This window comes from Phoxinus phoxinus (genome assembly GCF_949152265.1).
Source record: "Phoxinus phoxinus genome assembly, chromosome: 7".
NCBI lineage: Eukaryota > Metazoa > Chordata > Actinopteri > Cypriniformes > Leuciscidae > Phoxinus > Phoxinus phoxinus.
This window is the reverse complement of record NC_136882.1, coordinates 38,690,761-38,715,407: the sequence shown is the minus strand read 5'-3', so window position 1 is coordinate 38,715,407 and position 24,647 is coordinate 38,690,761. Positions and strand designations below refer to the sequence as shown.

Genomic DNA, 24,647 nt, shown 5'->3' with positions numbered 1-24,647 from the left:
CGTGTAACTTCCGCTCAATATTTCAATCTGAAGCGTTAGCACACTCCCGACCACTTGATGGCGATAACCGATGTTTATGTCTCGCGGGACTCTCACGGTCACAGTCGAGTTCAACTTCATATTGCACTGGTCAGTGGTCACGTCTTTCAATATGGTTAGAATTTGTGCGGTCAAAAACTGCGGTAAAGAGCTCTGCTCGCTAGCCTTATGAGAAACAGAAGCGAGCAAAAAGACTACATCGCCCAAATGTAAACAGCCCCCTTTCCGTTTCCGGTAGCGCATTTATATTAACGAGCACTCAGTCCTTCAACAGAATTCAATGGGATTTTACTAAATGACGAATAAAACACAACAGAAACTGTATTTCGCAACACTTTTTGTTTCTGGAACATCAACTAACATCACTAACCACTCGGTGAGTTTAACAGTTTTGTAAACGAACATTATTGGCTGTTTTAATGACATTTTCGGACATGCACATTGACTCCAATGTTAAATGGGTCCATGGCCAATTCTATTATAGTCAAAAACTCGAGAGAGGAACCATTGTCAAAAAAATGTTGTCCACCACTCTTGTTCATCCAAAACAAACTACAATATAGACTCAAGGTGTTAAATACCGGAATTATCCTTTAACTACCCGGATGATGCACTTATTTAACCGAAAAAACGAACTGAGTGAAAAAACACTCAACTATCGCAGCTTTAATAATGTAACAGAGGGGGAGGGGCTATCGGACTCCCATGTTGAAAGACATATAATAAACGTATAAAGTTCATACACTACAGTACATGGTTGAGTACATAGTACATAAGTAAATAGTGTATAAGTGCATAGTGCATAAGTACATAGGGTATAAGTACATAGTGTACTTGTCATTTGGGACACAGCTATTGAGCCTCACCTCCAGTTTCTTGAAGTCGGGACTGGGGTGACGCAGAAGTTTACTGGCGTGAGACGTGAGATGCTGGAGCGCCTTACGCACGGACGGGATGTCTTCGGTGGACTCTGGAAGAACATTCACTTCATGTTTAGGGACATCAGAGACACTATCGAACTGTGTGCAGCTGTAGTGGGTTCACACAAACCTTCCTCCTTGATTTTGAGAAGAGCAGCGTGTAGGACACAGGGCAGCAGATGCCTCGTCAGATCAGACGCTTTCTGCACCGAGAGGTAGTGCAGCACCTACACACACACACACACACACACACACACACACACACACACACACACACACACACACACACACACACACACACACACACACACACACACACACACACACACACACACACACACGTTTACATAAAACAGTCTATGCCAATATTTTCTCATTCAGATAGCCAATTATAATGTCCAGTACCAATGATAACTAACTCATACCTTGCACACTAAGTCAGAAATTTTCACAATTTATACGACAATAAATACGACCTCACATTGTGTCAATCACGTTTACACACTGCCTTCAAACATTCGCATCTGTAACAAGCATTTTGAGAGGTGTTTTGACCATTTTTTTGGACCCTAAACTAAAGTGTTACAGTAATTATAAGCTTTTTAATTGTTAAATTATTATAACATTTTGAATTCCATTTTAAGTTTAAGATTTTAAGAATTATAATTGTTATATTTTATAATACTTTTAAATTTATGTTAAGCTTTTTAAATCTAGAATTATTTGAAAATAGCGTTTGTGATTTTAAATGTAATTTTAAGCAATTAGTTTGTCAAATTGTTTTAATGTAATGTTTCTAATTTTTAATGTAATTTAAAGCAATTTAATCGTAAGTTAGGAAGTTGGGAAGATTCAGCCTTTACAGGCTCTGTGTGTGTGTGTGTGTGTGTGTGTGTGTGTGTAGGTTTAGGGGTTGGGTTAGTGTGTGTGTGTGTGTGTGTGTGTGTGTGTGCGCGTGATGGGTAGGTTTAGGGGTTGGGTTAGTGTGTGTGTGTGTGTAATGGGTAGGTTTAGGGGTTGGGTTAGTGTGTGTGTGTGTGTAATGGGTAGGTTTAGGGGTTGGGTTAGTGTGTGTGTGTGTGTGTGTGGGTAGGTTTAGGGGTTGGGTTAGTGTGTGTGTGTGTGTGGGTAGGTTTAGGGGTTGGGTTAGTGTGTGTGTGTGTGTGTAATGGGTAGGTTTAGGGGTTGGGTTAGTGTGTGTGTGTGTGTGTGTGTGTGTGTGTGTGTGTGTGGGTAGGTTTAGGGGTTGGGTTAGTGTGTGTGTGTGTGTAATGGGTAGGTTTAGGGGTTGGGTTAGTGTGTGTGTGTGTGTGGGTAGGTTTAGGGGTTGGGTTAGTGTGTGTGTGTGTGTGTGAGATGGGTAGGTTTTGGGGTTGGGTTAGTGTGTGTGTGTGTGTGTGTGTGTGGGTAGGTTTAGGGGTTGGGTTAGTGTGTGTGTGTGTGTGGGTAGGTTTAGGGGTTGGGTTAGTGTGTGTGTGTGTGTGTAATGGGTAGGTTTAGGGGTTGGGTTAGTGTGTGTGTGTGTGTGTGTGTGTGTGTGTGTGTGTGTGGGTAGGTTTAGGGGTTGGGTTAGTGTGTGTGTGTGTGTAATGGGTAGGTTTAGGGGTTGGGTTAGTGTGTGTGTGTGTGTGGGTAGGTTTAGGGGTTGGGTTAGTGTGTGTGTGTGTGTGTGAGATGGGTAGGTTTTGGGGTTGGGTTAGTGTGTGTGTGTGTGTGATGGGTAGGTTTGGTGTAAGGACACAGAATATACAGTTTGGACAGTATAAAAACCATTACGCCTATGAAGAGTCCCCACAAAGGGTGTGTGTGTTTTAGCGCTGCACCGCTGCCCTTGTGAGACGCTTGCCTTCAGGCCGTCCTACACACACCGCAGAAAACATGCACGACTGTCATTGGCCGGGACACGTTACTGGAGCAAAACACAGTAGAGGAAATTAAGTCAGCAAATGAATTCAGTGTAAATCCTGCAGCTTCCCCACAAGCGCTCGACAGACGGCTGAAGGACAGAAAGAGACGCGACCTTCACGGACGCCAGCGTTCTCCTGAACTCACTTTCAACTCGCCAAGCCGAGTCCCGTGACAACACCTCGCATTTTAACCCACTTCCAGCAGAACTGCCTCTGATTGGCTGGTTTGAAGAATGCAGGGGACACGCTGCTTTCAAGTCTCTTTTAAAAATCCTACATATTTTCTTTAGCATAATGATTCTTTTCTTCGGTTGTTTTTTCTTGTTTTATATCTGAGTTCTGATTTCTGTTTTGGTTCTCCTGTTTTATGGTAACTCTATTTTTTGTTTTAACACTTAAAGGGACAATGTGTAGTTTTTTAAGTATTTTATTAACTAAAATCAATGTCTTTATTCATAAATATGTCCTCAATGGTGTACAATTACCTCTCCCATTGATCCGACTTATCCTCGTACGTGAAAAATTTCATATCTTTATTTACATAGGACGGGTAAGTCCACGGAGGCTTCCATGTCATTCCTCCATTTTGAAAAGCTATAACAGCAGAGAGGGACAAAAAGCACTAGCCTAGCGTAGCGCGTGTTCGTCCAGAGCCAGCATAACGTGACTGACACTGAAGTGGACGAGGAGAGGCGTAATGCGAGTCACTGCCCCGGTAAATTTGAAAGGTTGCACTGCATGGTACTTCATAATTCAGGATCATACTTATGCCGGGCCACAGGATAAATGCCAAAATTGAATTTAAAAGGAAACGTGACCGGCGAATTCAAAAACCGAGGGTAATATCGGGATAGCTTTACCCAGGTGGAAAGAGCTAATGAAGGAGAAAGACTTTGAAAGGGACTCTAAAGTTGCCTGATTTCTTCTCGACGGGTAAGTCAATGTTACGCTCTAAATTACAAGCTTTTTTTCATTGCTTGGTTGTGTAATTCATTATATAGGCAGCATAACAGTAGAACATGTGACGTATAGTTAAACTCGACGAAGGGCTATTGTTGTCATCGCTTCTAGGTACATAACGGCTATCGTAGTTGCAACACGCGTTTGAAAAAGCGTGGCGCTAGAGAGCACTATTCGCTTGACTGCAAAATACAATTTCACCGCTAGATGGGAGTAATTCCTACACACTGTCCCTTTAACGTAATGCATAAGCGCAAATCAAGCAAGCTAGTATGCATAGGCCATCAAGTTTTGGCAAAATAACACATTAATGGACCGGAGGGAATAATATGGAATTTTTCCCAGAAAACTTCTTGCACAAAATAAATTCAAGCACTGCATCTATATATGTGTATTAGCAAAAACTTTCCAGGGCCTTGAATTTTTCTTCTTCTGATTCACAAACTTTCGAGGATTTGAAGGGCCCGTGGGAACCCTGTTAAAAGCGCTATATAGATGAAGGTGACTCGAGGTTCTGACCTTCTCCGCCTCTTTGGTGTCATCGAACAGCCTCTTCTGTCGGCGCGCTGGAGTGGCTTTGGCCGTTTCCCAGGCCTCAACCCACATGTTGCCCGGGATCTTCATGCGGGCGCTTAGGTCGCCCCGAATGACCGTCTGGCCCGTCTCATCGCTCACCTCCTCCTCCACGTAATCTCTCGGGGAATACCAGCGCACAAAATCCTCCAGGGAACAGCCTGGATTCGCAGCCTGTGGACACACACACACACACACACACACACACACACACACCGTGAGTTTAATGTCACACCTGCATTTAAGAAATGTTAGAGTCACATTTAGGACCCAAATGCTAGGCGATTGCTGAGGTGTTTTGTGTGGTTTAAATATACAGTCAAACCAAAATGTATTCAGACATTTCTCACATTATCTCAGTTTATTCACTATAGTTTAGACAGTGGTGATGAAATATGAGCAGAACTCAGTTGATATTTGACTGGTTTTGTCCGTCCTTCTGTTAGACTGTCTCACACATGAATTATGTTGAATATCTGTCAGCTGGTAAATTTAACTAATTAGATAATACCAGTTTAGCTCAACCAGTGACCAAGCAATGCTTCATTGTGTTCAGTGTGTGTGTAAAAAGAGCATTAGCAATTACAGACAAAACACTGAAGAAAACATGATCAGCTCAAAGTGTCTGAATCATATTAGGTAACAAATATAAATAATATAATATATTTTGGTAACAAATATAAACTTGACTGATAATCCACTGTATGAAGAATTGTTGGGTATAATATGTCACAGTTTACTTTATTTTGTTATCCTCACTTACATAAATGAACTATGTGTCCTGCACACACTAGTAAAAAAATATAAAAAATGATATCTGGTGTCTGAATAATGTTTAGTATGACTATATCTTCCTAAAAAAAAAATGGTTACAAAATTGTTTGTATCGTCAGGCAATAATGATGCATTCACATACAAATACATACAGTGTCAAGAATAAGGGAACACACACACACCTATGCTAAAGTTGACTAAAAAGAGGAATAAAAAATCATATTTTGGAAATTGATCTTAATGCCTTAATTAAAAAAAAAAAAAAATTAAGGAAGAACATGTATTTATTTACGATGCATTATTCATTCACAAAGAAAACTGGTGTCCTTAAAGGTTGGAGTTTTCCTCATTTTTTTAATTAAGGCATTAAGATCAATTTCCAAAAGATGATTTTTTATTCCTCTTTTTAGTCAACTTTAGCATGGGTGTGTGTGTTCACATGTACGGACCAAAAACAGGCAGAACAGCTCTGAGTAAAGCATGTAATTGACTGTTTTTATGAGTGCAGTCCTTCAGCATTGAGCTCTACACATTTCTATTGTAAATGAGCTGGAGACAAATTCCAGCCGCAAACTTTCTCAGGATGACCTTTCTGTCAGCCGCTGCATGCTTTCATACTCGATAATTACTGAGACACACAAACTCGAAGACATAATGATGCTGCAAGTTTCGGCGAGGCTTTGAGGACTTGCAGACAGATACACGTTTAATCCCAAATGCATTTCATGTCAGACCTCGAACTGTGGAAGAAGACGACAGCAGTTTTAACTAAAGCACAGTCGTGTTTTGCTTGTGTTTGGACAGGCCGCTTCACAGAGTGTTGCCATGTCCACTTGATATAAGCGTTTTTTGGGCTTGCTGTTTAAAGGCCCATTGAAGTGCCTTGAAACATGCAGCATTATTCAATGTGTTGATGTAATTTCCACTGAAACAGGAAGACAGAGCGGAACATATATCGGCCAGAGCCGTTGAGCTCGATAAAGCCGCAGTTTCCTCCTAATCTCGAACCGTTTCTCCTCCTAATCTCCTCCATATCGCTTTAAAATGCAGCTTTCCGTGCAGAATTGAATGGATCTGATATGTTTTCTGGTCTGCGGCGACTCGATCACATGATCTGCTCTGTGTGTCGTGTCTCTGGACCGGATCTGCGGTGACACTAACATGAAACCAGACTTCATTCACCCCAATGGAAAGCATATTTACACTGAATCGTTCCCTATCCCCTATAGAGTGCCCGAAGTTATGACGTCACTTTGTAGGCCAACCCGGAAGTTAGCGGCGCATGGGCTCCCTCGGTCGAAAAGCTATGCATTTTCCCCATAGACTTTTGGAAAATCGCCAAAAATAAGATCTGTGTTCAACAAAGAGTTGTGACCCTTACACGTTTTGTCTATCAAGATAATCTTTACAAGTTCATCCAAAATGTATACATTTTGAAGCCTAAATAAAGCCGTCAGATATAAAATGCTAACGGTAGGCTATAAACGGACTACAGCACGCCACTCTGACCATGGTCGCGGATCAACGTCATCATCGAGCTTCCTCAAACTTTATTTAAAAAACACGCTCGCTCATTATGATCTGCGCTGTGTATGAACCCTATGGTATGAACACTTATCCACTTTTTCATGAGAAATATTGCCCATTCGTTTTTTCCAAAAATGTTAGAAACTAATTTTGTTTATGCGTGCCTCTTTTGTTAATGTTTTATTTATTCGTTTATTATTTTGTTCGTTTATATAAACCTTAATATTATTTTCTTTGTGATTAAGATTATTATGCCTGATCATTGTGCCCTAAATAAACTTTAATAAAGATTATCTTTCACTGTTTGATTGTATGTTTGCATACCATTTGCTAATTCGCCAGAAAAAAAACACGCTTTTACCATCTCAGAAGCACTAACGTTAGCTATGGCCGTATCAATTTCCAATCTTATGTCCTTTTAGGGTCGGCTAACCCGAGCATCTTTCATTCGACGACTTGTGGTTGCATTTCGGGACAAAACAAAACACCATTGTCGAACAGTCTCTCCACAGAAATAAAGAACGTGAGGCTGAAACGCGGGTTAGTAGCGAGTCATGATGACGTCTAAAGTCCCCGCCAAAGGATGTAGTCCCTTTTAGCAACGTGTTAGCAACCACCATTTTTAAGTCACAATAAAGTAAAAAAAAATCACAAGCAGGTTATAACTGGTGTGTTTTATGTCATAGATCCAAACATGAAAATATTTAGAGGCTTTGTTAACCACAGACCTTATTTCAGGCGATTTAGCAAAAACCCATTCAGAAAACCCATAGACCTTGGGGACGAGGGAACCGGAAGTGCTAAAATGCTAACTCACTTCCGCGTTTTGGCCTACAAAGTGACGTCATAACTTCGGCACTCTATAAAGTGCACTATTGTAGGGGGCGGAGCTTCAGATTCTAGAGAGCATTCGATTGGATAGAAAATATGATGAGAAGCTGAAGTGCAGTGATGTCATCAAAATCATTGATTCATTTTGGCGGAAGTGAGAGACTGTTCGTTTTATAATAATTAAAAAAATATATAATGCTTATATCTTCTAAAATGCGAATAGTGTCATTGTTTTGGAACACACCAGCTTATAGATAACAGTGAGGTTAACATATTCATATTAAAAGCCAAAAACGTTAAGCTTGGCTCATAAAGCGATTGAGTTTACAGAGTTATTAGAAGTGAGCAGGTGCGGGTTTGTGATATTTTGGTCTTATTTTCAGCATATGACTTATTTCGGGGGGGGGGGGGGGTTCATATTGTGGGCTTGTTCTTCTTACTCGCTGTTATTCTAGCAAGATCTGGCAACACGAATGCACATTAAAATACGTATTTCTCATATCTCTCGACGTAGGTCATTAAAGGTATAATTCAGCCAAAAATTTTAATTCTGTCATCATTTACTCACCCTCAATTTGTTCCAAACCTGTATGAGTTTCTTTCTTCTTCTGAACACAAAAGAAGATATTTTGAAGAATGTCGGAAACCAAACAGTTGATGGACCCCATTGACTTCCATAGCACTTTTTCCCCATACTATTGAAGTCAATGGGGTCCATAAACAGTTAGCTTAACCATATTCTTCAAAATATCTTAATTTGTGTTCAGCAGAAGAAAGAAATTCATACAGAACAGGATTAAGCGCTAAAAGGTGAGCTGACAACCGAATTTAGCAACGGCTTCACGAACACAAACTCCAATCTGGCATTCAGAGCTGCGCACCTTCACCTGCGTAATTTAAATATCAGACTTAAATTATTTATAGCTCATAACTTATAAAAAATGTAATAAAACAAGCTGTGTTACTATATGACGAATGATAAGACAGCTATACAGCGCGCGAGGACTGAATTGAGCTTTCTTTCGCGTCTGAATGGACAAATACACAACATTATGTATAAATGTCAGTTTTGGAGAGTATTCACGTAAACACTGTCTTTACAGAACGTACAGTTGTGAGAATATCGGATGTGCATCAGTGGATCTGCACACTCGGTCTTAAAGTGACAGTGCGTAATAAACCTAATGCCTCTGTACACTTAATATGAATCAAACAACAAAATAAAAAGAGAAAAGCATTCACTGCTCTTTAATGAGTAATAGCCTTGTATTTGCTCAATGATTTTCTTCATACATTTTGAAGTTTTTAATACTCTGAGTATGAACTCAGTTTTTTGCATTAATATCACAAGAAAATTGTTAATACACTTTTTTTGTTCCAGATTACATTTTTTATTTCATGTTCAGTATTACTTTAAATACGACAAAGACTAGCAAGACTTGCCTAGCAAGATAGGTAATAAACTGCATTACTAAATAAGTAAAAACTGAAAATATTGTCATAAATAAAGTTGTAATTTGTGGCCCTTCACATTTTATGTGGTTTACATGTGGCCCCCTTGCATCTGAACTTGAGTACCCCTGAGAGTTCTTCCACCGGCACGACTCACATTTGATAAAAAAAAGGTGTAGACTAGTTTGTGACGAGTTATCCTTACAGTCACTCGTTACTAGCTCAGCGCTTACAGTGGAAACAGCATCTGACGCGTGAATTTGGAGCGGTATGATGGTGTGCGAGCGCGCCGTCACAGTTTTAAGACGCCCCATTCATCATATTCGGGTCTCTCTGCTCTCCACCCGGAGGGAGATGGTAATTAAAGCCAAAATGCCAAATTATGCTTGGCTAAGCACAATTACAGACAGCACTGGTGCTAAATTTAGAGGCCATCTTCAGCTAAAGGGGCCATTTACTGCGATCGCTGCGCTCACAGCGGTTGCCACTGCAATAAGAAGAGCTGGTGTGTCTGCTCAGGAAATTAGAGCATTTTGTAGGGCAGTTGAACAGGCTATAGAGAGGCAAAATAGACACAAAATGTCACCTTTCCACATTGGTCTCGCCCCCCCGGTGATCAAAAACGAGCATTTCTGCTTTATAGCGCACTAGCAGAAGTTGGAAATGAGGCTACGCTCGCTGTGCTTACAGAACGCTTCATTCCCACACAATTCCCTTGTTCCTTAATCTCTCGGGTTTGTCCACGGCATAACGCTGCGGGATAATTTGCCGTTATCCGACAGAGAGGGATGGAAGGGTAAGCGCTTATGAAAATGAATGATGCTTCTTTCTTTGGCTTCTGCCAAGAAGCATTTTTAAAAGGTGAAACCTATAAAAGATTCAGTGAATTGTGCACAGATGAAGACGGGAGCCATTGTCTGGGCTGAGAAAGATGTGAGCGGCTATAAAATCTGGTTGTTGACTCATTCTGCATTGCAATGTGATATCTGTCATTCGGCCCAAACGCCCAAAACCAGCGTTCTTCCTTAGTACTTTTCTCTTGTTTTCCAGCACAAATATCTACACATTAATATTGGCACAGCCATTACATATTTAAAACAGTAATATCCTATACTAAACCTAAACTAATCTTGACAAACTATATATCATTTGAAAGCTTACAATCTCTAGTTTACATATTTGGTGACTGATTTTCAAAATAAATTGCAGAGGAGCCGTAATTTATCAATTTGCAACAAAAATATGTTCATACTCCTAAGGCGTGTTCAGACCTTTATTTTGAAATAGTGATGAACATGAAAAATCATGAAATAATGGAAGAAACCTCAGTTTGTATTCATGCCAAGAGTTCAAAAGATAGCATCCATTCAATTCTTTTAGAAAGAAGGTCTGGAAATGTTTTGAATATAAAGAAAAAAATAATAGATTCAGCATTAGTGATGTGGCAGTGTATTCTATGTGTTAGTTTGTTTGCTATATGAAACTAGCAGCTTACTAGTAAGCTAGATCAACATTAGAATAACATGCAGATCATATTCTAACATTTCATCATATTGAGCTATATTGCATTGATTTTTTTTATGTACATTAGCTCACCTGTCTAATAAAGAATGTGCAAGAGCAGTGTCACTGTCAAGTCGTGACTCGTGAAACAAGCTAGCTCTCGGCATCTCGAAAACGCCACGCTGATATTGAGCCTCACTTTAGTTCTCCTTTTTGTGTCCCAAAGTCTGCTTGCCATGGTCCATAATGTTTGAACGAAATAAGAACAGCGTGCCGTTAAACGTTACGCACTACGCAGTTGTCCACGTCTGTCGCCATGGTTACGGCAGTACGAGCGGAAACCGGGGATAACGCGGATATTGCGTCATTGACAGGCAAATTTGTTTTTTTCCGGGACGGCAATTATTTAAAATTGGAATTTCTCTGAAATACAAAATCTTTGGAGACTTTTGGGATATTGTAAGTACACAACTGCAGGAAATATATCACACTGTGCAAGTGATTTTTGGATGTTTTATTACAAAATTCTTACATATTGTACCTTTAATGCTCTGCTTATCAACTGGAGGTGTTTTATTTATTTGTATTACATCTGTGCCTCATAATAAAGTGGTGGGGACATGTCCCACCCGTCCCGCCCACAAATTACGCCTATGCTTTTGACAACACTAGTCTCAAACAAATAAAAGCCTGTCACATGAGCACGGAGCAGCGGCCTCACCTTGAAGGACTCCATGTCTGAGAGCAAGCAGGCGCTCTGCATACGGGCACGGAGATGCGCACCTTCAGCCGACGTGCCCAGTTTGGCCAGAACCTCCGACTGCTCCTCCAGCAGGTCTTCAGTCATGGGCGCCGGCTCCTGCGTCACACACACACACACACACACACACAACAGTTATGACCAAACTGGGGATTAGATTAGATTAGACATGGAGAGATGCTAAAACAAAGTAGAGAAACAAGAATAGTTAATTTTATCCAAAGCGACTTACATTGCATTTCAAGGCACACATTTACATTCTTATCAGTTCTTGCTTTCCCTGGGAATCGAACCCATGACCTTGGCGTTGCAAGCATTACACTGTTTGAGCTTAACATTCAGGTGAAACTCGAAAAATTTGAATATGGAGCAAAATTTAATTTATTTCAGTAATTCAACTTAAAAGGTGAAACTAATATATTATATTTAGACTCATTACATGCAAAGTGAGATATTTCAAGCCTTTATTTGCTATAATTTTGATGATTATGGCTTACAGCTTATGAAAACCTGTTCACAATATTCTAATTTTTCGAGTTTCACCTGTAAGGTTTTGAGCAAAATATAAGGTTTTGAATGTAAGCTTTTAATAAGAAGAGGTTTCGGAAATGTATTTGTTTAGGATTGTGGAGTTGATAGGTACTGGTGGACAAGGTATGTCTTCAGCTGCTTCTTGATAGTTAAATTAAATTAAATCTTTATTAGAAATGTATCTTATCCCCCCCACCACCCACATAAACACATACACACAAACTGATTGCCAAAGGGAAAAAAAATCTCTTATTAAATATTTTTAATGACTCTAGGTACCCTACCCTGATGGCAGTTTTTCAAATTCAGTAAAGGGGACCAAATATGTCCTTTTTTATAAGATGTAATATGTGACCCTGGACCACACAACCATGTCTTATGGGTAAAATTGAGATTTATAGATCATCTGAATGTTGAATAAATAATCTTTCCAGTGATGTGTGGTTTGTTAGGATAGGACAATATTTGGTCGAGACACAACTATTGAAAATCTGGAATCTGAGGAGCAAAAAAATGTAAACATTGAGAAAATCTCCTTTAAAGTTGTGCATTTATGTTCACGATTGTGCTGCATTCACTCACAAAAATACATGTTTTATATATTTACGGTAGGAGATTTACTAAATATCTTCATGGAACATGATCTTTACTTAATATCCTCATGATTTTTGGCATAAAAGAAAAATGTATAATTTTGACCCATACAATGTATAGTTGGCTATTGCCACAGATATACCCGTGCGACTCCAGACTGGGTTTGTGATCCAGGGACACATATGTGTGATCTGAATGTGTCTTTCAGCTCAAATATGGATATTTTTCCTTACAAAAACGTATGGTTTTGCTTCAGTCGGCCTTTATTAAACCCCTGGAGCCGTTTGGATTACTTTTATGATGTATGGATGTGCTTTTTTTGGGCTTGAAAATCTCAGGTACCATTCACTCCCATTATAAAGCTTAGAACAGCCAGGATATTTCTTAATATAACTTTGATTGTGTTTGTCTGACAGAAGAACGTCATATACACCTAGGATGGCTTGAGGGAGAGTAAATCATGAGGTAATTCTCCTTTATGGGTGACCAGCGAGTAGGGGTGTAACGGTACGTGTATTCGTACCGAACCGTTTCGGTACAGGGCTTTCGGTTCGGTGCACGTGTGTACCGAATGACTGAATGCAATATTTTGTGTGCGGAACATAGGTACATTTTCGTGTTTCCACACGAACATATTAAGTGGCGGAAGTCTCCGCGTTCAGCGCAAATCCCGCCCTGCAGCTGATTCTAAAGTTTTACCAGTGTTTTACCCGTCGTCACTGTAACCTAAACCAATGAAATAGACTGCAGGGCGAAAAAAAGCTTTTCCGCTCTGCGTGCGCCGCCGCACTCTCCGTTCCGTGTGTGTGTGTGTGTGTGTGTGTGTCGGCCCGCTGCGCTCTCTGCTCAATGTTCGAGTCCGTGTTTGCGCTGCGCGTTCTGCTCTGTCGTTAACGGCCCAAACACTCCAATCATGTACCGATCACGCACTGGAAAAGCAAAGTCCGCTCAAATAAGGTGAAATTTCTCAGTAGTACACTTCTATTTGCTGAGCTGGTATAGTTATATATATTTGAGGAATTGCAATTTATAACAGCAAATTGTGCAATTAATTAGTTCATTTTTTTATCGATTCCCAGCCTTAATTTTTAAATATGAGCAGGCCTACAAGCTGGGATTGGTAATGCTGCACTGTAATCATAGTTATTTATTTATATTTTTCATTATATTTTATTATGTGATATTGGTTTGAGACTGAGAGTATTTTATTTAGTGGAGAACTTTGCAGCAGTATTTTATTTCTTATTCTTTTTTTATTTTATATATATATGTTATTATATTTTATTAAAAAGTGTTTAAAAAAGTGTAAACAAACTGTTAAAAAAAAGTTTATAGTAATAAACAACCTGCAGTTTAATGTTTGCATTTCTTTCCCTTACTGTACCGAAAATAAACCGAACCGTGACTTTAAAACCGAGGTACGTACCGAACCGTGATTTTTGTGTACCGTTACACCCCTACCAGCGAGTGTGTTGTACCTGTGTGACGGGGATGTAGAGCGGCTCCTGAGAGTTCAGGAGAGTGATTTTGCCGTGTGGCTGCAGTCGACCTTCTGCTTTGCTCTTATTGGCTGTTTTTTTCTCGTTCTCAGTGTCCACCTCCTTCATCTCATCCGTGTCGCTCAGACACTCGAAGAACTCCTCCTCACTGTCGCTCCATGATTCCCACGACTTCCCGGGAGAAACCTCAGCAGGTCCGGCGCTCTCCGGCGCCAAGCGGCTTTTGTCTCGGCTTCCGTCTGACGCGGCGTTCTTCCTCCCATCATCCCTTGCTCTCTTTCGCTCAATGCAGCAGTTCAGCATCTGGGGGTGATGCAGAGCACAATTAAACACACGGTAAATTCACCATCGCTTCATTTTTCTTTTTTCCGAGTCGTCAGTGTCACACGATCCTTCAGAAATCACTCTTATATGCGGATATGGTGCTCAAGAAACATTTCTGATTATTATTATTAACGTATACTTTTTTTCAGGAATCTTTGATGATGAATAGAAAGCATAAAAGAACAGCATTTATTTTAAATATAATCTTTTGTTACATTAAGAATGTACAGTCAACTTTTGATTAATTTAATGCGTCCCTGATGAATTAACCCTTAAAGACCTAGAACATTTTTGGAGCACCTGACTCGCCTGTCCTTTTCTTTGTTTTTCTAACCCATTATAGCAGTCAGCATCAGAAGAACTTGAAGTTTCCATCTAGCTCATTTAAATTACAAATTTTACATTCATTTTGTCTTGGAATGGATGAATTTACCAGATTTAAGAAAAACGGTAGCACATTTTTAGTGATTTTTTTTTTACTCAACTCAAACAAATCCTCCTGAAGTTTGGATTTTTTCCTTTAGAAAGTTTTACTTGTATATTCTAGATGAAATTTTGACTACATGTAACAATCCCTAAGCAAGTTATAACCATTTATTAACATTATTATAGGCGATTTTCAGTGAAAAGCTGGTGTGTTTTTCAATTTACTGACAATGTAGTGTGTCCAAAAAAGTTCAGGAAGTAAAATAAAGATACATATAAACCAGTCTGGGCAGAGGATGGTACTAAGCATCAACAATCATTCCTGTTTGGCTCAGAGAAACAAACCGCATGGGTTTCTATGACGGATCAATGCTGATCAAAACCTGAAGACGCGATCACATTCACTACGGAGCCTCTGAATGTCCAAACGGCTGTATAAAAAATACGAAATACAAAATAAATAATTTACATTCTGAAACTCCATGACTCACTTTCTTCTACCAAGTCAGGTCATCTTCATTTATATAGCGTTTTTAACAATGTAGATTGTTTCAAAGCTGCTTTACAGAGATAAACGTATAATTTAAGGTAACAGAGTGTTTTGTCTTTATAGCGGTTCTTGAATAAAGATATTTTCCAGCTAAAGTTAGTTTTGATTGATTCACTTCCGTCGCAACGATCATTAGTTATTAAATTAGAGGCCGCTAAGACGACAGCGTTCTCTCTACACAGACTTTAAACACGAACCTGTGAGAAACGCAGATGCCGCTCACGTGCGCATCAAGAATTAATTCTATAGTTATGTGTGTTTGAATATATGTGCGCATGTTTGTAATTCTCTACAAACCAAGCCTTAACAAACTACTTGTCCTGTTATTTGTTATTTTATCACTGGACTCTATGTTTTCATGTTGACTTTAACTACATATAATGTCACCATTCTTTCTATAATTTGTCAAAATAAATAGATAATGTCCTTGGAAAAATTAAATGGACAGCCTAAGAGTTATATCAAAATCAGATGAAATTTTTTTATAAAAAAAAGAAGAAAATAATAAAGTCATAACCTAAAGGCCCATTAATACTATAAAAAAACTATATGAGTTTTTTGTCGTCTGCCGCTTTAAACGCTGGAGCTCTTTAAAGCAGGATGGATTCTAAATGCCTATCCATGTTTGGTAACACTTTACTTGAAGGGGTGTGCATAAGACTGACATAACACATGTCATGAATATTAAGGAGGTTTTATGCATGTTTATGACAACTGTCATTAAGTGTCATTCGCTCAATTATGACATTTATAAATCAAATATGACATTGTTTGAGATGTCTTTGTAATGACAACTTGACATAAACCAATACATCATAACCTGTCAGTGTCCTTGTCATGACAACTTGACATTACCAAGATTAAATCTGAACTCACACTGAAGCTGATGATAAAGAGATGATATTTTCACAAATAAGCTCAGTTGAGATATTTATTTGAATATCTGATTTTACATGCCTATCATGCGTGTTCGTGAATGAACGCTGACCCGATCTGGATGGTCTCACAGATGTGATCGTGTGTAAAGAGTCTCTCTGTGTTCACACTTGACAGGTTTGGTTTTACTGCAAAAAATGCTTTTCTTACTTAGTATTTTTGTCTTGTTTCCAGTCCAAATATCAAACGTTTCTTAAATCAAGATGCATTTACTAAAGAAGTAAAATTATATTAGATATTAAGTCTTGTTTTCTGGGGAAATAAATAAAAATTAAGTGAGTCGATGCTTAAAAAAAGCGTAATTATCTGCCAATGGGGTATGAAAAATTATATTGTTCCTGCTTGAATTAAGATTATTTTTCTTATCCCATTGGCAGATAATTTAGCTTTTTTTAAGCATCAACTCACTTAATTTGATTAATTCCCCTGGAAAACAGGACATAATATCATAAAGGGATAGTTCACTTTAAAATTAAAATTCTGTCATCATTTACTCACCCTCAAGTTGTTTCAAACCTGTATTAATTTATTTCTTCTGCTGAACACAAAGAAAGATATTTTGAAGAATGTCAGTAACCAGACAGTTAACCGGTCCCATTGACTTCCATAGTATAGGAAAAAAAAATACTATGGAAGTCAATGGGTACAGACTACTGTTTAGTTACTGACATTCTTCAAAATATCTTTCTTTGTGTTCAGCAGAAGAAATAAATTAATACAGGTTTGAAACAACTTGAGGGTGAGTAAATGATGACAGAATTTCAATTTTAAAGTGAACTATCCCTTTAAGCCGCGTTTCCACCGCGGGAACTTTCCCCAGGAACTGGGAACTTTGGGCTGGTACTCGGTGTGTTTACACCGCAGGAATCAGGGTCTAAATGAAGTTCCGGGTAAATATTTCCCCCTCAGAAAGTCCCTGCTGGCGAGGTACATTTTTAAAGTTCAGGAACTTTCGGGGGCGGGACTTGTGCGCTGAACATGCTGATTGGTTGTGTTCACGCCGCATTTTGATTGGATGACTCCACGCAGCATTCTATTTTAACCGTGTATACTGTCTATGATTTTAATAGGATTTTTTAAATCTATTGCGGTTCGTGGCTTCATGCAGAGTTGTCTGTCTGCAAATATGGAATTTAATTTTAAAAAAACCACAGCTGGACCGACGACGAGGTTCGGGCTTTATTAAGCGTATTTGTGTAACAGGAAATTTTCTGCGCGTTCGTCCCAGCCATCTCACGGTCAATGTCCGCATCGTCTAATTTTATAGCATTACGAGCGTTCTGAACACGCTTTAGTATCAGTGCTCGTCTCTTTTCTGCCGTTTTGTTAATTACCTCGTTAGTAAACCAATACATCACAAACAACCTCAGCACAGTTTGAATCTCCTCCATACTTATTATAAATGTGGCGCTCAAAACTGATTACTGTGCGTCACAGACTGGGAGGAGCGGACGCGTGCAGTTTATAATCTCCCCGGTACTTTAGGCCGCGGTGTAAACGCAGAAAGCAACCGGTCTGGGGCAAAAAAAGTTCCTGGGAAAAAAGTTCCTGGGACAAATTGTTCCGGGTAATTTCGGTGGAAACGCGGCTTTATGACATTTTACTCATCTAGTAAATGCATCTTGATTTAAGTGTTTTTAGATATTTGGTGCGGAAACAAGACAAAAATACTAAGTAAGAAATGCATTAAGCTCTTCATGAGTTCTCAGCTCATTGTTTTGGATGTTCGTTAAGTTTTGTCACAAAATATCCTTCATAAAAGCCGTTTTTGTTGTTTTGTATCTTTAGGTTCGGTGTTAAAAATTACACTGTGAATGCTAAATGACTACAAATTTATACTTTTCTTGGTCCAAAAAGAAGTGTGAACACACACCCTTCAATGCACACGAAGACTCACCTGCAGTTTCTGATGTAGAAGACAACACCTGAGATCAGGAGGGCCACTCGCCAGTCTGGAACACACAACACAGAGGCGTTCATCAAACAATCAATACAGTGTCCCATCAGGCCACAGCACAACAGCCGTGAGGTGAACAGAGCCGCCCGTACTCAAAGGCTTCACTCATTTGCACACAATGACATGAGGAGTTGAAGGACCGCAGGGACGCCAGAGGAACCGTGACACACTGCGTTATTGTTCCTCCGCCAATGTTATCAATGATCCGGACGCCTGCAGCTCTTTCCCAACAGGCCCGGAGAACAGCAACATTACAGCACTGCCACAATTCATCACCTCCACTCAAATGATTTCTGGGCTTTAGATGACAGACAAGAAAACAGACTTGATATGCGTGTCACGAATCAATCGACTTCATATTCATTCTAAACTGCAAAAAATGATCTTACTCAGAATTTCTGTCTTGTTTTCAAGTACAAATATCTAGGGGTTACACGGATCCAAGTGTGTAGGTTTGGCTTGAGCATTTGGGGGTCCCAGCATGCTCTCTTGTGAGATTTATTTGTTTATTTTTTGCAAAATGGTCTTTTGTGGTATCATCCATTCCACACATGCAAAGTTGGTTGATACACAGAACTGCCTAGTAATAGCCTAGTTAACATTTACATGTTTACATATGATATATGATGTGTTTTATATTATTTATTATTATTATACTACAACAAACGGCTGGTAGGAACTACACGACATTCCTCCCGGGTTAGTGACATCACCAACCCTATAATTTACATAAACCCCGCCCCCGAGACACGATTTATAGATTATCATGACAGAATATGCTAATCAATGACTAGAAGATAACTACACATAAAGCTTCATAAATTCATCAACTAACCATTCAGAGACGTCCTGTTGCTTCTACATGTTGTCACTTCTTGAGTCTCTCCATCATTGTCTGACTCCGGTTTTAACATAAAAGTGTTTGAAATGTTCAGTGCATGTGTGTGTGTGTGTGTGTGTGTGTGAGGTAAAAGGACACAAGCTGTTGAAGCTCCGCCCCCTGTGCTGGGAGCAGCAGCTCATTTGCATTTAAAGGGACAGACACAAAACAGTGCATTTTTGCTCACCCTCAAAAAGCGACAACTTTAACATTATATATAAAAATATCTGTGGGGTATTTTGAGCTAAAACTTCACACACACACTCTGGGGACATCAGAGATTTATTTTACATCTTGTAAAAAGGGCATTATACCCCCCCCCCTTTAAAAAAGATTATACTTAAAATGTTAATTTCCTGTTCCATGTTTTTAAAACCCATTTTAAACTTGGGGAAACCTAATTGTAAAGTGATTATTTGATATTATGTTGATGAAATAAAGTAAAAATCCTTGTGTGCTTTTTATTTGGCCATTAAAGGAGAACTCCGGTCAATTTTAACACTGAGCTAATTTTTTTGTAAATTTGGAGTGCTGTCAATACAGAGAACAACGACAAAAATCGGTGTTGCCTACACCGTGTTATCCTCTTTTTAAAATTTGCACCCTGTTGACTTCAATGGGGCAAGTTGTTTTAAACCTGCTTTTAGCCTCTTAACATCCTTAATGTTTCATTACAAGTGCCCAGCCATGTTAGATGATAACTTCAGAGTGAACACGGGTGAATCTGACTGCAGTAGATGTGAAAGATATGAATAAAAATAATGTTATATCAGCCAGCGCAAATACCTGTATTTAGTTCCTGTTTTCGGTCGAAGTCCAAAGTAGTCGATTGTCGAGTTCACGCGCGTGATCATATGTAACTAAACCTATGCGCGTGAACTCGACAATCGACTACTTTGGACTTCGACCGAAAACAGGAACTAAATACAGGTATTTGCGCTGGCTGATATAACATTATTTTTATTCATATCTTTCACATCTACTGCAGTCAGATTCACCCGTGTTCACTCTGAAGTTATCATCTAACATGGCTGGGCACTTGTAATGAAACATTAAGGATGTTAAGAGGCTAAAAGCAGGTTTAAAACTTGCCCCATTGAAGTCAACAGGGTGCAAATTTTAAAAAGAGGATAACACGGTGTAGGCAACACCGATTTTTGTCGTTGTTCTCTGTATTGACAGCACTCCAAATTTACAAAAAAATTAGCTCAATGTTAAAATTGACCGGAGTTCTCCTTTAACTGTCGGTGGCGAATCAAACTCGACTGAGTCTGAGAGCATTTAGACAGATGATCTATTGAGGTCTCTTATTTAAACCTCTTTAAAACAGCAACAGACTAGGCCGGTTTGATTCGTTTCTGTGAATCAGTTCTTTTGAAGAGCAGGACAAATCTACATCACACAATCCCAACACAAATCCCATTCACATCAAGGATGATAACTATAATTATAAAGTTTTAATAATCCAGTCAAAGCACGTATTGCTTCACAGTATTAAGCATGAAAAACAGTGTCAGTGTCTCTTTCAGTTAGAATTAGTTTCTACAATAAAGCGGCTCTCCAGTGTGATTATGGTTTTACTCGTGTCTGACCTTGATGGACTGAACAGAAGAAATGAACCGGAGAAGATTTCCACATTAAAGGAGGCGGAGCCTCAGAGCCACAACCACCTATTACATCATCATCACCACGGACCAATGGTAGTTCAAAGGTGTTTACCAGTCAGAGCAAACTTGGGGAAAAACGTCAATTGTGACCCTGGATCACAAGGGTCCATTTTATGAAATTGAGATTTATATATAACATGAAAGCTGAATATATAATATTTCCATTGATGTGTTGTTTGTTAGGATAGGACAATATTTGGTCGAGATACAACTATTGAAAATCTGGAATCTGAGGATGCCAAAAAATATAAACATTGAGAAAATCTCCTTTAAAGTTGTGCATTTATGTTCACGATTGTGCTGCATTCACTCACAAAAATACATGTTTTATATATTTACGGTAGGAAATTTACTAAATATCTTCATGGAACATGATCTTAATATCCTAATAAAAAAGAAAGATCTATAATAGCTACCGGTTGATATAAAATACGTCCAACTGTTTGCACTGTATTTTATTTTATTTTTTATTTATTTTTCCAAATCTGTGATTCAGGAAGATTTTATTAATTTTTAGGGCTGTCTGGAGATTTTGAAGGGGAACGGGAGAGCTTCACTCCGACGAGGCGAGTGAAGATTAGCTATACTATGGAGAGTATAGAGGTTCGCTGTTTGTTTAAAACAGCAAAAGTGAAACGTGCTCTGTGGGGGCCCCGCTGGGCAATACTGGTGAAAGACACCACCCCAGCAGAGGACGTCCCTGGATTGTAGGTCCAGTGGCTCCGCAAACCTGCTCAATCACTTCCATCTCAGACACGGTTTTAATTATTATTATTTCTTTTGATTATTTTAATTTCTTCTATGTAAAGCACTTTGAATTACCACTGTTTAGCTTTGCATTTACTGAATGAGCACTGTGCCACTGTTCGTCCGACTGTTTGCACTGTATTATATTTTCTAAACTGTTTTAATTATTCTTATTTAATTTATTATCTATGTAATTATTTTAATTTCTTCTATGTAAAGCACTTTGAATTACCACTGTGTATGAAATGTGCTATATAAATAAACCTGCCTTGCCTTGCCTTGCCTAATAATTTTTGGCATAAAAGAAAAATTTATAATTTTGACCCATGCGGTGTATTGTTGGCTATAGCCATAGATATACCCGTGCGGCTCGTGACTGGTTTTGTGATCCAGGGTCACAATTGCTTATAACAGAACATACACTAAAATAGTTCTGGTTCTTGATGAGAAGGGGCCTTTATTCTGTGCGTCACATGGTTTGCTTGACTTCTCTTACCCATAGATCAGACAGTTGTTTTCCCAGCGGTAGCGCATCTCCAACACGAACTCCTGCCACAGGTGAGCGACGGCACGCACTCCTCCGTGATGGAAGTTAACCATACACATGCACAAGGCCAGGCGGTACGTCAGACTGTCGCACGAAGCCGATTTCAGCTGATTATAGAGATGCTGTTCACAGGAAAACACAGTCAGGACACAAACCAATCTCGATACAAACACACACGTGATCTTATTCCTAAATCACAACGATTCGGCTCTGTCTATTAAACCTTTGACAAGTACGATCAGATCAAACATTCAGATCTGCGTTCTGAGACAGAGAGAGCGGTTGTCATGTATAGATATGAAACAGCTTCACAAAGTTTTTTCAAACCACCACACTGTGTCATAATTTCTGTATTACAATAATTCATTTTATCACAGAAGCACTGGGATAAAAGTTTAGAACTCGGACATAAACACTGACCTGTACGGTAGCGATCAAAATAGAGTAAATCATCTTTTGAAAGTAACTTGATAGTTCACATAAAAATTGTGTCAATTACACCAGTAGGTGGCGACAAGTGACTGTTAAAAATGAGTCATTGAATCATTCGTTCAAAAACGCTGATTCATCTAGTAATGAAAGTATTTATTAGAGGTCGACCGATAGTGGATTTTACCGATAACGATAGCTAGGTTGGGCCATACTTGCCGATAACCGATTAATGAACCGATAGTTTTTAAAATTGATACTGGATAAAAACAAACATAACACTCCAAGTAAAACAGTGCTGAACTTTATTATAAAAAATAAAAAAACTGTATTGAACCATGAAAACATGCTAAATGAAATAAATATATAAATGTGAATAAATATTTAAGTCAATAAAAGACATTCATTCAAACTGAAACAAAAAGTAATACTCTAAATAACAAATAAAACCAGTTACATTCAAAATTTAACTATTTAACTGTTCTTTTCAAGCCAACTTAATTAATAAAAAAGTAACAAAATTTGTATTAAAGTGAAGTCGAATGCTTTTCTGATTCGTTTATGTTTCTGTCGGCTGTATGAACATATCAGTTTGCTTACGTCTCTAGCTTTAAATATGCAACTTCTCTGCATATTTAATACATAAAAGTGACCAGCTGGATATGAACTAATGCAAATATAGAGGTAACAATTGTGACATTAAACATTCGGGTCGGACTTACGTTTATGTTTGTCAGTGTTTTAACCGCTTGAGGTACTACTAATGTTAGCGTCCTCTCAGCCTCGAAGGCAAACAAACATACTGTTGTGCTGTTCTTTCTCTACTAATGCAGCATTTAGTCAACAAATTAATCACTTTATAATGATATGACAATGTACTGTATACATACATTTGAGCTGTCGGTGCTTTAAACGCGCGTCTGATGTCAGCGCTCTCCACGCAGCATGTGCTCTCAGTGCAGCACGCAGAATCACGTGTCGAAATAAACAACACGAGGCGATAGTTTTTATTACACCTCTAGAGGCCGCTCTTGTACTGCATCATGCCAGCAGACCCTTCTCAGCTCTTACACTGTGTAATGAATGACAGCGTGCGCTTCTCAGCCGCTCCAGCAATGGACGCAACCAGGAAAAACTATCGTATATATTTTTGCCGATAACGATAGTTCCACCAGTCAACAATCGGTGCCGATTAATCGGCAAAACCGATGAATCGGTCGACCTCTAGTATTTATGAGTGAGCCATGCATTCATTCAAATCAATAAAAAAAAAAGATGAAATCAAATTAATTAAATATTTTTTTAAATAGACTGCCATGATTAACATTTTGTCAGAATCTCGAATAAATGCAGTTATTCTGTTAACCGTATTTTCCGGACTATAAGTCACACTTTTTTTCATAGTTTGGCTGGTCCTGCGACTTATAGTCAGGTGCGACTTATATATCAAAATTAATTCATACTGACTGAGATGAACCAAGAGAAAACATGACCGTCTACAGCCGCGAGAGGGCGCTCTAGTTAGCGGAGTTGTTCAGAAGCGACACCGAGGAAGAGCTCAATGGATCCAGTGTTGAGGAGTGAGATCGGGAGCTTGGTGAACTTGCTGACCGGTAACTTGTTGGACTCGCTGGCTAATGTTAGTTTAGCATATTCAGCCTCAGGTATATGTTCTTTATGCTATTGTGTCGCTGAATAACTGTTAATGAGTTACGCTAACACACCGGACACTATTCATCTGTTGTTCTGTGTGCTGTTGTGCAGCTGAATAACTTGCCTTTCCAGATTAAATGTCTGTTCTTGGTCTTGGATTTTGTGAAATAAATTTCTAAATAAATGTGACATATAGTCCAGTGCGACTTATATATGTTTTTTTCCTCTTCATGACGCATTTTTTGACTGATGCGACTTATATAATAAATATATAAATGTGAATAAATATTTAAGTCAATAAAAGACATTCATTCAAACTGAAACAAAAAGTAATACTCTAAATAACAAATAAAACCAGTTACATTCAAAATTTAACTATTTAACTGTTCTTTTCAAGCCAACTTAATTAATAAAAAAGTAACAAAATTTGTATTAAAGTGAAGTCGAATGCTTTTCTGATTCGTTTATGTTTCTGTCGGCTGTATGAACATATCAGTTTGCTTACGTCTCTAGCTTTAAATATGCAACTTCTCTGCATATTTAATACATAAAAGTGACCAGCTGGATATGAACTAATGCAAATATAGAGGTAACAATTGTGACATTAAACATTCGGGTCGGACTTACGTTTATGTTTGTCAGTGTTTTAACCGCTTGAGGT

At 38.8% G+C, this 24,647-nt stretch overlaps 1 protein-coding gene across 3 annotated transcripts in view; it reads right to left on the bottom strand.

The window, feature by feature from the left end:
• rab3gap1 (RAB3 GTPase activating protein subunit 1) overlaps positions 1-24,647 on the bottom strand; it is a 63,396-nt gene that overhangs the window by 13,085 nt on the left and 25,664 nt on the right. For all 3 annotated transcript variants that reach the window (XM_079619626.1, XM_079619627.1, XM_079619628.1), the window contains exons 15-21: positions 21,854-22,026; positions 18,004-18,058; positions 13,850-14,173; positions 11,208-11,345; positions 4,346-4,573; positions 1,090-1,186; positions 906-1,009 (exon numbers count right to left, since the gene is read on the bottom strand). In XM_079619626.1, the coding sequence (XP_079475752.1) occupies positions 906-1,009; positions 1,090-1,186; positions 4,346-4,573; positions 11,208-11,345; positions 13,850-14,173; positions 18,004-18,058; positions 21,854-22,026 (1,119 nt within the window). The remainder of the gene's footprint in view (positions 1-905; positions 1,010-1,089; positions 1,187-4,345; positions 4,574-11,207; positions 11,346-13,849; positions 14,174-18,003; positions 18,059-21,853; positions 22,027-24,647) is intronic.